Below are 15,865 nucleotides of genomic sequence, written 5' to 3' on the forward strand. Positions count from 1 at the left end.
ATCTTTTCTTTTCAGTTTATCTTTTTCATTTCTGTTGTCAGAGATCTTTAAATTTCTATTGTATGTGCATCATATCAGCTCTGAAGGCCGGTTCCGACAGTGTTCCATGATGAATCAATTCTGTTACTTAGGAATTGTAATTGTGCCAGTGTGTGTGTGTGTGTGTGTGTGTGTGTGTGTGTGTGTGTGTGTGTGTGTGTGTGTGTGTGTGTGTGTGTGTGTGCGCGCGCGCGCGCGCGCGCGCGCGCATGTGTGTGCCGGTGTGTGTGTGTGTGTGTGTGTGTGTGTGTGTGAGGTCACGGCGGTCGTCTGCCGAGTCGTCGACTGATCGGTGCTAAGTATACACTCCCGTGTTAACACAGACATCTGTTCGGCGGGTGATAATCAATTCCTGTGTGAAGTCGGCAAGACATTGCAAGTCGCCATGTGAGTGGGCTGTCTGGACAGATCAAAGACAGGAGCTGCAGCCCGGAGAAGATTGGTCCCAGACCCGCCGTCTCCGAGAACACCCAGACAGCTATTTTCGCCGGTGTGCATCTGTTGTCCTGGAGCTACGCTGCACGGAGAGATGGGTGAGGGGAGATAAGTGTGTGTGTGTGTGTGTGTGTGTGTGTGTGTGACGGTGTGTGTGTGTGTGTGTGTGTGTGTGTGTGTGTGTCGGTCAGTGTGTGCCGGTGTGTGTGTGTGTGTGTGTGTGTGTGTGTGTGACTAACACAGTGAGTCTGAGGCTCTGTTTTGTTATTACCCATGCCCTCTCCTCTAGACGCTCAGCCTGTTTGACTGATTTTCCCGGCAGACAAACTTGGGAGAAACTTCGGAGAAAGGGCAAGAGCGGGATTCACTGAAGTTCGAACCCACATCCGGCCCTCACAGCAGCTGAGCGTCTTAACAGTTCTGCCACTTTCCTCCTCCGTGGAAGGTGGTGTGGGTTCGAGGCGTGGGGTCCCGTAAGAACAGAATAGTGACTGATGTGGGTGGAACAACTTGACGCGGGATACTTTGATCAGCTACACTAGTTTATACACATTAAAGATCTCAACAACAACAACAACAACAGCGATGAACAGAGTTTTAAAAGAGTAACATACAAAATACTGGGCTAACATACAAAAACAATGTATAGACTATTGGCAATCTATATAGGTAAATCTATGAGAGCAAATAATTTATGTTGATGTGAGCATCATCTAACAAGGGGAGCATAGTACTGCAGTCGATACCGATAATTGCGTCCCCTGAACAAAATCATTCCAAGTTCGGACGTCGCTGAACGAAGAAACAACCGTTCTTTCTGCGAAAGCTGAAGAAGGTGAGTAGAAAATCCGCGATACTCCGATTTATATCCGTTGTCATCGGCCAGTATGGTTTTTGTTAATGCAATATAAATGCAATGATATTACAATTATAATGCCCAATGTGCTTCTACCTATTTTTATTTTTATTCTCAGGGAAGGAAAATAATGGCTGGCGTCGAAAATGGCATGGGAGCGATGGAGGAGTCGTTCTCACTCACAGATGTTGATGGAAACAGTACCGGTATCACAGAAGACAGTGGAGTCGAGGATCCGGTATGTATTAACTTGATATTCAATGTGAATGAAAAATTAACATTCAGTTTGAATTTTGTGACATCGGTACTTCACTACTTGTGATGTAGCCATTCGCAACGATCGCGACAAGGTAGTATAGTAGTGGAATTACCTCCCGTGCATCATACCCATGAATGGAATCAGACTTTGGGAAAAGAAAGTGAAAAACATTCGATGCGATTGCCGATTTGAAAATGAAATTTATTTGAAGACAGAGTGGAATTAGCGAATTTTATATGGAGTATGGAGCTGACGTCAGCCTCGTTCGAATTGTAATAGTGGATTGGATTAGATAATTTTGTCCTTATTTTGGACAGTGTGTACAGTCACTGTACTAATAGTATTCTTCCTTCTGCAAGTTGAGGTGAACGAACACCTTCATCTTGTTGAAGACTACTTCACAAGGGGAGTATTAGCCTAACCCTTTCGCTGCCAGGAAAATAAAATTTAATTGAAATCTATTTGCCAGGGTTTTTTCACAAAAAAACGGGTATAAATTTTCCAAAAATTCTGTGCTCTTTGTTATTGGAGAAAGACCCATAAAAGTATATATTTTCTGAAAGGTAAATGAATAAAGAATACAAAACACATGCAGTTTTCCCATTTTATATATTTTTAGTGACATGCTGTTGTTTTGAAATCAGTGTTTTGTTTTTTGTCACATTTTCAACTTGTTCATTACAAAAATTAGTCAGGTAATTTGCACAAAAAACATCATATTTTCTGGACAAATGGATATCTGCAAACACAAAATCATACTATATATTTTAAGAGATAGATACACAATACATTGTGACTTCTCCAAGTGATAAGATGGATGTGAGGCCACGCCCCCTCAGTCTCCACCCCCCCCCCCCCCCCCCCCCGCCCCCCCGTCCTCTTCACCCCTCTCACACGGTCACTTGATTCAGTTCTCATCAGACTGCGTTGGCTGCGTGCCAAGAATATCGCTCTGCTGCTAATTCGGTCATGTCAACTGCTAACATCTGTACAGCCGGCACCACTCACTGACAGTTGCATCTTGGCCACTCTCTTGATTGCTCCCTTTATTTTTTATCAGGTCGTCCTATAAATGTTCATCACTATCTTCTCCTTCGAATTTACGCTTCAATTCTTTCTGAGCATCAGCTAAAGAAAGAAATCTTGGTTGATTTATTTCGTCACGATCGCATGTCTTGAGCACGGCGTCAGTCCGACATTTTGTTGAGCGAGCGAGGAGAGAAGTCAGGCAAACACTTGGACAGTGACCCAACCAAAACATTCAAATAAAGGACTGCTTCATGACGTAGATGGGGTTTCTAGCTATGAATAGAATCTAGAGAGATTCCCCAGGCTACCACGATTTTTGTCAACGAAGTGAATGCAAAGCAGGGAAAAGTCAGAATATTTCGATGACGAGTTATCTCGTCATTGTGGCAACGAAGCATACATGCTTGCCATGACGAGTTATCTCATCATGCAGGCAGCCTAGGGGTTAATTGCTGTTTAAAGAAAAAACTCCAGATTAAATTTGACATAATTTGTGTGAATATCTAACTAAAACTTGTTAAACTCATTGTGTGTAGATCAGAAAGTTGGACAAATGGATTTATTACTGATCATTATGATGTAGCCATAGGCTGTGTATACAAGTGCCCTCCAGTAAATGATGCAATAGGGAAGAACTGTTGACGCCACACTAATTATTATTATTCATTATACATCAGTGTCAAAATATCTAGTACATGTGTCACAAGATAGCAAATCCTCAGCACCCACTCTGTAGTGTATGTAGACCAGTTAGTAAAGAGACTTTGAGCACCCAACAGGGCCCTGTCCCTGTACAGCACTAGTTTCATCCACAGCCCCTGGATCCCAGCCTAACAGTTTTTGGATTTTCCCATGCTTTATTATATTTTGATGTGTTTACTTGTTTATTTTGTTGCATTATTTTAGTTCAGTTTATCTTAATATATTGCACAAACCGATAGCAGGCTTTCAAGACTTGACCAGGGCATAGGCAAAAAGTTTGTGTCAAGCTTGACCATCAGCACCTTTTTTTTGTTGTTGTTGTTGTTGCCAAAACATGTTTTGCATACCTGCAAGCTTTGAGTTTGACACCTCCTTGAAGCTGAAACTGAAAATGAGTTCTCATTTTAACAATGTACATTGTTGGATATCATCAATATGTTTGTCAACTTTGTGTGTTCAGTGGTATTGGTAGAAAACATTTCCACCCTGTTGCTTACCTTTTCCTATTCACTACCACAGTGCATGAAGGCAGATCTAAATTTTCTGTTCTGTTGTGTATTTTGTTATTATTTAAGTATAATTAATCAAAAATGGGAAAGGAAATGTTTCTATTCAGGGTTGTGTAACATTTTTATTGATGGCATTTTTAATTAGTAAAAAAAAAAAAAAAAAAAAAAAATGTTCTCAGGAACTGGAGGCCATCAAAGCCAGAGTACGTGAGATGGAGGAGGAGGCAGAAAAACTGAAGAAGATGCAAAACGAAGTGGAGAAACAAATGAACCTGAGTTCCCCAACCCCAGCTGCTACATCATGTGAGTTGCGACCATTCCGCTGACTGTCTTTGATTTCTTTGTCTTTTTTGTTTGTCTTGTTTTGTTTTTGTTTGACAAACCTGTTTATGTACATAAAGGCATGGGTATATGAAAAAGTCATTTGTCATGCCCATCAGTATTACAGTACTCAGGTGTACTGAAACCACCATTCTATATATAATACATTTTACTATTATGAAGTTGAAATTTAGCTGAACACAATATATGTTCATTTGTGGGAGCGGGCGGGCAGCGGGCAGGCTGTGCGTGCACTCTCCGTGGATGAAATAGAAACTGTGCTTTAAGTATTTTTCACGTGGTTAAGTCCTTATTTCATGGTCTAGCAGGTAACTGACTGCTGCTGAACTTGAATGAATTACTGTAGTTTTACAGAGAATTGTTCTGATATATATTTCTTTTCTCTTTTCCAGCCCCGTTCCCTTCACAAGAAGAGAAAATTGAAGCAGACACAAGATCTATTTATGTTGGAAATGTGAGTAATGTTAGAAATAGGATAGCTTGGTTTTAATCAGTTTTTATTTTTTGTTTGTTTTTGTTTTGTTCTTATTGTTTTGTGAATGTTTTTTATGGGGTGAGGGAATGCACATGTAAAATGATTCTGAAGTGATGCTTTGCATGTTAGACTTCTAACTTTTGAAGTGATGAAATCTTTTCTCTGATCAGAATCATGAGTGCAACTTCAGTGCACCAGTATCTTTTAATATGGAGGATTACAGATTTGATGTTTCATGCTTTCTGCAGATTCACAGACAAGAACACACACACACACACACACACACACACACACACAGAGTTCACACATACACAGTTACTACCTTGCTCAAAGTCAAAATCCCACTGTCACAAATCACATATGAACTTTATAACAAAAAATAAAACGGCGGCCATTAGGAATGATCAAAGAATCAAATGATTCGCTTGAGATCAGATCTCCATTATTTTTTTTTTAAAGTATTTCGGTTTCTACTATTACATTATTATTTATAAGAGATTAAAGTGTGTGGGTTTTTTTCTAGTAACTATGCTGCCTTGGACATTGATTTATGGGGAACAGTATTGTTACAGCTGTTTTGTAAAGCTTTGGTTTTTGCATTCAGTTTTCAACAGTGATTTGTTGTGGTCAGAACATAACATACTTTATCACTCAGGGGTCAAGGTCACAAGTATGTGTGATTTAAATGTATCTTGTTTTAAGATTATTGCTGTGTATTTAACTATATTATCTCATGATTCTGAAATGATGTTTTGCATGTTAGACTTCTGACATTGAAGTGAGGAAATTGTTTTCACTGACCAGAATCGTGGAATCAGCTTCAACAGCTGAAACAGCACTTGTTTAATTATGATACAAGAGATTAGACATGATATTCAGAAAAAGATTGTGTGTGCACATAATACACCATCCTCCCACACATACACAACACGCATGCACGGGCGCGCGCGCGCACACACACACACACACACACACACACACACACACACACACACCTATTTGGAAGTACGCTGTCACAATACAAATCATAATTCAAGTTTAATGGACATTACTTAAACACAACATTGATTAAAGGGAATATATATATTTGTACTGAAGACCTAATCTGTGTCAAAGATACATTTCTCTTGACTATCATATTACAGTATGTTTTTTTTTAAAAGATACCAACAATGGTTAAGCTACCAGTTACCATTGGCATTGATTTACAACTACAAGGAACAGCACTGGTGTCTGGTTAACGTCATGGCTTGTCATCCTTGTCTCTCGGTCACAAATCACTGTCAGTGTAAACCTCCGAACCACTTCCAGATACAGTCATGGGCCTGCCTTTTTAGTTTTACCAGTGATGTTTGTGCATGTTAAGAGTTATGCCCAATGACACATCTACAGCATGTAAATATTCACAAAGTCGGATCTGAAGAGACCTTATTTGCACAACACTAAACAGAGTCATGGTTTGCTGGCAGGCTTGAAAGGTCAGTCACAATACCATGAATATGCGTCATGGGGGAAAATTATTGAAGGAGGGGATAAGGTGGTGGTTAAAACAAAAACAAAACAGTTTTAATCAAACTGATTCATTATGGCCAGAAAAATAAACTTTCAAAAGTGTTAATGTCACAATAGTATTATTGATATTGTTGCAGGATGATGTGCACAATACATATCAGCTCATGATTCTGAAGTGATGTTTTGCATGTTAGACTTCTGACAATTATGAAGTGATGAAATCTTTTTTTCACTGATCAGAATCGTGGGATCACCAACAGTGCAGGAATCGCACACAGACACTTAAATACACACACACACCTACACCCCCCCCCCCTTCTACACACACACACACACACACACACATATATCTGGTATGAATTGTATAGTGGGTGGAAAATGTAATAAATAAAAAAAATAGTGTACATTCATTCAATTTTCATTGTTTCAAAAATGTTACACCAATCAGTAATGACTTGTGGTCAGAACATAAACTCTTTCAAAAGTCAAGACTAAATTTAAAGGTCATCACTAATATGGGGCATAACACTATATGGTTAAAGTTAAAGTATGTCATGTTGCAAGGTGGTCTGCTTTGCAGTTTTCCTTTTCTTTACTATTCATCATTCCTGTGTTTGATAAATTTGGTATAACATGAGTCTGGAAGGCCATAACTGTTATCCCCTTAAAACAGAGCTCCACATCATGGCTGTGGTCAGGGCAGAAAATCTGTTCTGTGAACTTGTGCAGTTATACAAGTTGGCTTTTTTTTTCTTCTTTAACAAATTCATGTACCTTTGACTTCATTTTGAAGTCCAGTGTTTGTTTCAGATGGGAGAGAATATCTGGTTTGACTGTTCAGCTGGGACTGAGTTGTACAAGTGGCTGTGTGCAGGTGGATTATGGGGCCACTGCTGAGGAGCTGGAGCAACATTTTCATGGCTGTGGCTCTGTCAACCGAGTAACAATTCTCTGTGATAAATTCAGTGGCCATCCCAAAGGGTAAGTGCGGCTGCCATGACTGACCTTTCTCTGTGATAAATTCAGTGGCCATCCCAAAGAGTAAGTGCTATGACTGACCATTCTCTATGATAAATTCAGCAGCCATCCCAAAGAGTAAGTGGCATGACTGTGTGACTGACCATTCTCTATGATAAATTCAGCAGCCATCCCAAAGAGTGAGTGCTGTGACTGACCATTCTCTATGATAAATTCAGCAGCCATCCCAAAGAGTAAGTGGCGTGACTGACCATTCTCTATGATAAATTCAGCAGCCATCCCAAAGAGTAAGTAGCCATCCCAAAGAGTAAGTGGCGTGACTGACCATTCTCTATGATAAATTCAGCAGCCATCCCAAAGAGTAAGTGCTGTGACTGACCATTCTGTATAATAAATTCAGCAGCCATCCTAAAGAGTAAGTGCTGTGACTGACCATTCTTTGTGATAAATTCAGCAGCCATCCCAGAGGGTAAGAATATGTTCTGTCAGCATGCAGCCCACATGCATCCCTCCATGCTGATTCACATGTAAATAAATTCAGTGGACATGCACACACACATGAACACACACACAGGTGGTTCTCAGCAGTTCAATTGTCAAGGCATGCTTCAGCTAGTGTACAGCTGTAATTTGTATGTTGGTTAAATTTCTTGTCATTTTTATTGCTCAGATGTACATTTCAGAGTCCATTTGAGTGGTATGTCATATGAGAATATTTTCTGTTTCAGCTTTGCATATGTGGAGTTTGCTGACAAAGATTCTGTGGTGACTGCCATGGCATTAGACGAAAGCCTGTTCAGAGGCAGACAAATTAAGGTACATTGTGTTTCTGTCAAATGTAGCATTTATTTTATGATGTATGAAGGTAGCTTGCCAAGTCTTAATACCATTCAGTGGGATGAGATAAAAAGCACTAAAGATGTTTATACAGAAAAATATAGGTGACTTGTTGACAGTATTTTGGGCATGACTGGATTCAGCAGGGCCAGAGGTGTATGGAAGAGGTACTGTTGATTGTGTACCTCACTCAGACCATCAACGGTCCCCAGGATGCATGCTATTGCTGATTCTGGATGTTCCAGTCAGGATGCAGGAATTCACAGTAAAAAGCCTGTTCCATTGACCAAGCACAGCTTTCACCACTTCTTCAGCTTTCTTTGTTGGCTTTTCAAAAGAATGTAGGTTTGCCATAGGTGGTGTGGTAGCCTAGGGGTAGTCTTTGAAAGCAAGAGAATTTTCAGGTTTGGGACGAATCACACTCACGCCAGATCGAATGATATGGGAAACTAATGGTGAGGGCCTAAAGGCAACTGTCAGTTGGGTCTACCCAGTTAGGCAGCTTGTTGTGCAGATGACTGTGTTTGTAAAGTGCTTAGGGTTTGGTCTCTGACCGAGGATAGGCAAGATAATACACATCATATAATACATCATCTCATGATTCTGAAGTGATGTTTTGCATGTTAGACTACTGACAATGAAGTGATGAAAACTTTCACACTGATCAGAATCATGGGATCAGCGAAGTGCAAAAGAGGCATTAGAGGAGTTGATGTTGAATATTATGCACAACAAACTGGATATAGATCATATTTGTATTGATTTGCCTCTTATGAACATTAGGGTTTCATGACAGTAAGTTATTCTGTTCTATTCCTTCTGTTCTGAGTGATATATAATTGTCAGTACATGTGACAGTTTATACTTGATACCATTGCTGACAACCAAACGAACTGAACCTTTTTTGCATCAGGTGAACCCAAAGCGCACCAACAGACCTGGCATCAGCTCCACCAACAGAGGCCGTGCACGCTCACGGGGAGGCCGAGGGCGTGGCTATGGCAGTGGGAGCTACGGATACGGAGGGGGGTTTGTGCCCGGAGGGTTCACCGGTGGCTACACTCCCCGCGCTCGCAGAGGATACGGGTGAGTGGAGGGGGGGGGGGGGGTTGGAGTGGGTTGCAGTTTTTTTTATCAGCCATTTTACCTTTGTGGAGTAGAGATCCTGTCACATGCACTTCTGCCTGTTTGTTTGCAAAGACTATCTGACATACTTTGAATAAGTTGACATTTTTCTTGAAACGTGATAAAGTTTGCCATTTTAACCTTGAGAGAGTTAGGTAAATTGTGGTCTGACCAAGAACTGTTTTCTCTTGTTCATGTGTAGTTAGGTGGTGGTGTTACTTTAGGCTCTTGTTTCTCATATTGTATTACAAAGTACTGTAATTTCTAGTAACCATTCATTATCACTGCATGGGTAATGACATGAAACAATTCGTCTAATTACCTAATTTCTCATTTATTGAGACAGTAGAATTATTTTCTTATCTATTAATCCCTGACCCTTGCTTTTTCTGGAATGCCGCCTTTTGTTGTATGTTCCTGAATATACACCAGAACAGTCTGACTGTGAATATGATTTCACGTTTGAAACCATTCTCTGGAAGTTTTTTCTTTCGTCGTTTTGAAAATTAGATATTAGTTGGGTTTTTTTAAAACTGCAGTTGGCTTTCTGTGCTTCCCACACTAGAGTTTGCTAGTATCATTTTTACAATGGTGCCCCTGTTGGTTGATAACTTGTGACAATGGGGGTATGACCCAATGTGTTTTACTGTAGCAATATTGGCTGGGGGGCTGTGAGGGTTGAAAGATTGCTAGTCAGGTTTTGGGGGTGGGTTTTGTTTTAAACCAATATTTGAACTGCATTTTCAATAAACTGTTCAACCTCCCTCCCCTCCCTCACAGGGTCACTTCCACTCCTAACCACTGCTCTGCCTTTCCCATCCCACTCCATCCCTCTTTCATGACCCCTTCTCTTTCATCCATTACACCACTACCGCTAAATCTGTCCTCCCTTGTTGGCCTTTTATTTATTTTTTTTTATTTTTTTTTACCTTTTGGATCTTTTTTTAGGGGTGGGGAAAGTGGTGTTATAAGGTCATTGATTTGTTTTTTTTATTTTTTTTACCTTTTGGATCTTTTTTAGGGGTGGGGAAAGTGGTGTTATAAGGTCATTGATTTGTTTTTTGCTATCTTTGTCTGTGCAACTGACAGGACTGCTCAGGTTTCCAGACCAACACTGCAGGTATCTGTGTCTCCCAGGCTCAGTTAAAACTGAATGTATGGATACCTGATGAAGGGAAATGTTGAGCATGGCCCTGACCCACTCATTCTAAGAATAGATCTCTGTCTCCTCATCTTCAATAATAATATCCTTATGAATTGTATGATTGTATTAAAAGTAGACAAATTGTTTTCCTAGTTTCAGGCTTTCGTGCCCTGCTCAAACAGTGATCTTGGTTTTGATTTTTGCATGTCAAGTTTTTGCATGGTGAGTCTGTCAAGATTTTCATTGCCAGCAGATTTACACAGTTCCTGACAACTTTAGGGAGGGATTATAGAAGGTACCCTCTCCATGAGCAAGCAGTGTTGCATAAAGTTTCTTGTCATCCATAGAAGGCTTGGTTGATAATGGTTTGTTGATGTTGGATCAGAACAGGCACTGTTGAACAGCACCAGTGTGACTGTAGGGTCTCGTCTTGGGGGCCGCTACAAGAATACCTGTCACGGATAGTTGGGTGGACAGCTGATAACTGAGAGCAGGTTTCCATGCGTCTGGGATGGGAAAAAAGCGACAGGTGTTGGGATTATGGGACAGCAGAACAACAACAACAGACAAACGAAACAAAAAAGTTATCTTCACGGTCTTCTCTACAGTATGACAAAATTGTTATTGTGAGAAAATACCAGAACAGTTGCTTCTACTTTTGATAAGTTTAAAGTTCTGTGGCCTTCTATAGCCATCAGTGCAGTGAATTAACATCTGCTATGTCTAGGGCTTGGCACTTTTTGACAGGGCCTAATCCCCTCCTTACCCTTTTTAACTTTTCCTTAGCGGAAGTCAGGTACTTGGTCAAACCTGGGTGGAGTGAGGAAAATCAGAGTGAAGTGCGTTTGCCAAGGACACAACACGCTCCAGTGCCTGACGGACTCTGCCATGCCTGTCAGTGTCTTCAGTCTGCCATGCTTGTATTCAGTACAGTATGGCAAAATTCTTATTGTTGGAAAATACCAGGACAGTTACTGCAGTTGCTGCGCTGTACACCTGCAGTATCTACTGTTTCCTTTCTGATAGTTTCATTTCTGTTTGTTTTTTGCCTTTTGTTTATTGATTTAGATAATAAGCATGAATCGGATGGAACAGCTGATGATATTCATTTCAGTAAAATTAAGTCGTTTCTCTCCCTTGTCCATCTCACTCTGTCTCTTTCTTTTCAAGCTTCTTCAGTTCTTGATCTGCACTATATCAGTATATGGCTTTATGAAGTCAGGTAAAAATTAGGTGATTCTGAAATAATGTATTGATTGATCCATTTTGTATGTTAAACCTTGAAATTTTTATTTTTTTGCAGGCGTTATCGTGGCAGAGCAAACTACTACAGTCCTTACTAGTAATGTAAGCTGTGAAAAGAAACTGGGGACAAGAAAAAAGGCTATTGAAGTGCATAATGTAGACAAAAGTCTTGTCTCAGCACTGTTAGAAATGGTTTGTATGAAAAGCATTTGCCAAGGTTAACATATTTGATGTTTTATGAATAGTTGTGCATAAGATATAGGCTTTCATTACAAAGAATTTAAACTTAGTCATATGTGTTCGACGGCTGCGGTACTCAGGTTCACTGGTTTCTTTGACTTGGTTTTGATGTGTACGACCGCATTTCCTCCTCCATTTTTGGCAGCTTTGATCCATTCTTGGGGATTGGCGTGCTTTTGGGTGTGTTTGTGTTTCCTGTCGAATGCAGACATGGATGAGGGGATCTTTGGTGTGTTGGCTGATCCTTGTGCATGGGAGTACATGTGCATGAAAGGGGTTAAGGCACCAGCAGGCCTACACATTATGTGGATGTGGGGGTCATGGGGAGATGGATAGTTTCCTGAAATGAAACTCGCCAAATGCTACTGGTGGTGTCAAACCACTGACCACAAACTCAAGGACCGACCTCCTGTTCCATTCAGAAGAAAGAAAAAAAGAAAGAGAGAGAGAGAGAATGGGAAAGCTGTGTTGATTTCTTTTTTTTCTTTTTTTTAAACAATAATCTGGCAGATTTGATGATGTTACTAAGGAATACAGTGAACATTTTGGGGAAATTCAGGACAGTTTTTTATTTATTGATTTAAAAAATAAAAAAAAAATTATGCAGATTAAATAAAAACTTTATCAAAATAATAGAAAACATAGTAACACTTTGAGGCTTGAAAAGGAAAATAAGCAGATAGGAGGGGAAATAATAAGAATAAACAAATTAGTAATAATCAGATTCACTTTTGAAATACAAAACAAGAATAAAATGGGGAAACTCTAAAAGATGGCTGATGCTTGAACTAAGTGTGACTGAAATGGGTTGTAAAAATTAACTTGTAGTGGTAAAACAGTTTACATTTTGATAAGTCAGTGCATTATGCCATTCAGACTTCTAATCTGCATAAGAAAAGACATAGCATTTAGGAAACTGGTGCTGGTAAATTAAAATTACAAACAGAAAACAAAATAAAACCGAGAAAACAAAGAAAGAAAAACAACCTTTAGATATTTCATCACCCTTTCTACAGCTTGCAATATTTTTATCTCATGCTCACGCATAAGAGTGAATTTCAGTTTCATTATTTGTCTTTTTGAGTAAATGTGTTATGTGAAATAATTTAATGTTTTGTAATACATTAAAAACAAATCTATATATTGTCATGTATCAGGTTAAGCTGTTACTTAAGAAGAAGGCAGTATGTTATCTTCAGTTCTCTCTGAAAAACACACACAGATTTTTACTTTTTAAAGGAATTCCAGAGAACATGTCCTGTTGCACACCTGTTGACTTTTTTGGTTGGTGATTTGCTGATGAGTGTTGGAATTGGGTGTTGATGGATCCAAGACGGTATGAGATGCAGATCATCTTGAGAGCAGTGTCATAGTTATAGGTGATAATTTTGAGAGTAATGTTGTGTTTCTAGGTGATTATCTTGAGAGTGGTATCATTTTGGGGGATGAATATCTTGAAAGTAGTTTGATTTTTCTTGACGCTGATCCTGAGAGTTGTTACGTGTTTCTCAATGCAAATTATCTTGAGAGTAGTTTGATGTGTCCGGATGATAATGGTGAGGGTTGTGTTGTGTTTCTTGACGATCATTTTGAGAGTAGTTTTGTGTTTCTTGTGGTCATGTCCATCAGCTCAAGACATGGCAGGAGGAAGCTGTATCTGTGTGCTGCCCTCTTGTTATGTTGTTGCTTGACGGCTGTGGGTGGGGCTGTTGGTGTTGTGTTGGCTGCAGTGGAGGCATGATTCCTGTGGTTGTGTAGCCGCCTGGCTTCCTGTAGGTCCCTCCCTGGCTGTGCTTTATTTTGTGGGCTTCAGAATTGTCACGAGAAATCTCTTCTGTTTTTTTTTCCACATGAAATTTTGGAGAAAAAAAATTGTCAGGGAAACTTCTCTTTTCTTTCTACAGAAATGTCTATTGGTTAAGAGGAAATATTGGGAGGATTAAAATGAAATGTGCACGGTTGTCATATCCAAATACGCCTTTATATGGTGTTTTGATGAGCATCGTTTGTTGTTTTGTGGATTTCCCCATGGTGAAGGCCAACTGGATAGCGTTTCTCAAAGAGTTTTCCTTGGACAGTTCTGATGCCTGCAACTTCTCACAGGTGTCTGTTGTGTCATCACCTCATTGGGTCAGAGTTCACCTTCTCACATAGCGACCTCTTCACTTCATTGGCATAGCAGTGTTGAACTGGTGTAGGTGTGTCTTCACCTTGTGGGATCAGTTTCACTGCTCATGAAATAGCTACATCTTCATCTCATGTACATCTATCCTTATGTTGCTGTTGCCTTCATCTGACAGTGTTTGAGATCTGCTCCTCACATAGCTCTAGCAGTGCGTTGTTGTGAAGACAGTTGTGGTGTTTGACATTGTCCAGCACTGGCCACACAGGCTGTGACCAGGGTTTCTGTTTGTGACATTGGTGTGTGTGTCAGGGGCAAGTCGCTGACGTGGCGGAACCCCCTCCTGTGCAGCCAGCCGTCCCCTTGCTAATCCTCCTGGACCCTGGTGAGGGGGGGAACCATGGAGGGGGGACTGGGTGGGGGTGGGGTGTGAGTCATCCACACTCTTCTCCACCATTGGACAGAATCGGCTGTGTCTGCCCCCAGCAAAGGTGTATCTGTTGGGTGATGTAAACACTTTCACACAGTTCGGACAGTGCTGCTGCTGCTGCCACCAGGGAGGGGGAAATGGAAGACATGAAATTGCACATGCATGTCAAGATTCAACAAAAGATAACAACAACAAAAAACGCCACCAACCAACTGTCCAATAGTGCTCTTGTTCCTTGACTCACAATGTTGTATGTCCAGGCTTCCAGATTATCAAAGAAACAACTGTCAAATGGTTATCGTGTTCCTTGACTCCTGACATTCATTTCATTTATGTCAAGGCTACCTGCTTATAACTGAAACAACTATCCCATGCTAATCCTTTTCACAGACAACAAATATTTGTTTCAGTTAATAAAAATGATTGTGGTGGGGCAGAATATACCTTGACATGTTGGTGCATAACAGAACTGGGAGATGGATTGAATCGTCGGGTTCAAAATAGTCAAGCTGGAGAAGTTATTGTGCTCTGAAATCGGGACCCGAGAATAAACCAAAACGTCAGGCTGTATATTCCATTCTGAAAGTAGATCAAAACGAAATAAATGAGAGCATACATGTAAAACTCCTGTCTGAAAGTAGATCAAAACATGCTGTGAGAGAATCTGTACTGAAAAAGAGATAAACACCACAAAGCAAGACCACCTGATAAGGCATAAAAAGGAAAAGAAAGGAAAAAAAAAGCGTTATGTTAATTTTTTCCTGAAGGAGACCGAGAGAATCGTGACAACAGGGGAGGGGAGACAAGCGTGCATTTGCCACTGTGCTCACTGCAATGCATTATTGCTAACCATTTGTTGTTCTCTTTTGCAGCAGCTTGCCGTTTTGACAGGAAAATGGTCTGAGGGGAAGGGCGGGAGGTGAGCAAGAACTGAGGATGGTGGGGGAGGGGACACAAAAAAAAATGCATCAAAAGAAAAGTATGGCCAAAAAAACAAAAAAAAGCAGGATTTTTTGTAAGTGAAAAGGAAAAAAAAGACAAAATACGGAAGAAAAAATCAGAAGGAAAAAAAGATTAAAAAAAAAAAAAAGAAAAGGAAAAAAAAAGTGGTAGCTAAAAAAAAAAAAGAGAGAAAAAAGAAGAATGAGAAAAAAAAAATAAAACAAGAATAAGAGAGAAAAAAAACACTGCTCAAAGAAAGGAAGAGCAGTAAGAATAGAAGGAAAAAGAGCAAGGAAGAAAATACAGAAAAAAGGAAAACTGGAAATAGTAAAATGCAGGGAAGGGGACAGAAAAGTATTAAAAAAAAAAAAAGATTTGGGGGGAGTGTGTGTGTTGGGGTGTGGTCGGGGGGTGGGTTAAAAAAAAAGAGTGGGTGAGAAGGTTGATGTGGGGGTCATTGTGATTGTCTTTCTTGAAAACATTCTGATGTACCAACAAAAAAAAATTTAAAAAGAAGAAAAGAAATGTACATAAGTGCATGTGTTTGGAAGAATGAAAAATAAAGTTGAAAACCAAAAGAAATGAGTTTGTTTTTCATTCCAGTAAGGTGTGATAGTGAAACAAGAGTGCAGAAATAAACTCTG

At 40.0% G+C, this 15,865-nt stretch overlaps 1 protein-coding gene across 3 annotated transcripts; it reads left to right on the forward strand.

The window, feature by feature from the left end:
* Nucleotides 1-1,204: 1,204 nt before the first annotated feature.
* LOC143300871 (polyadenylate-binding protein 2-B-like) lies at nucleotides 1,205-15,385 on the forward strand. Of its 3 annotated transcripts, none has more exons than XM_076614841.1 (8): nucleotides 1,205-1,309; nucleotides 1,449-1,568; nucleotides 4,009-4,132; nucleotides 4,564-4,625; nucleotides 7,033-7,139; nucleotides 7,865-7,952; nucleotides 8,887-9,059; nucleotides 14,162-15,385. In XM_076614841.1, the coding sequence occupies exons 2-8, from the start codon at nucleotides 1,461-1,463 to the stop codon at nucleotides 14,217-14,219; spliced, it is 720 nt and encodes a 239-aa protein (XP_076470956.1). In that variant the 5' UTR covers nucleotides 1,205-1,309; nucleotides 1,449-1,460; the 3' UTR covers nucleotides 14,220-15,385. The 3 variants fall into 3 exon arrangements, with proteins under 3 accessions (XP_076470956.1, XP_076470959.1, XP_076470957.1); XM_076614844.1 differs by having other exon boundaries at nucleotides 1,206-1,309; nucleotides 11,546-15,385; XM_076614842.1 differs by having other exon boundaries at nucleotides 1,240-1,304; nucleotides 1,447-1,568.
* The last annotated feature ends 480 nt before the right edge of the window (nucleotides 15,386-15,865 follow it).

This window comes from Babylonia areolata, chromosome 26 (genome assembly GCF_041734735.1).
Source record: "Babylonia areolata isolate BAREFJ2019XMU chromosome 26, ASM4173473v1, whole genome shotgun sequence".
NCBI classification, from domain to species: Eukaryota; Metazoa; Mollusca; class Gastropoda; order Neogastropoda; family Buccinidae; genus Babylonia; species Babylonia areolata.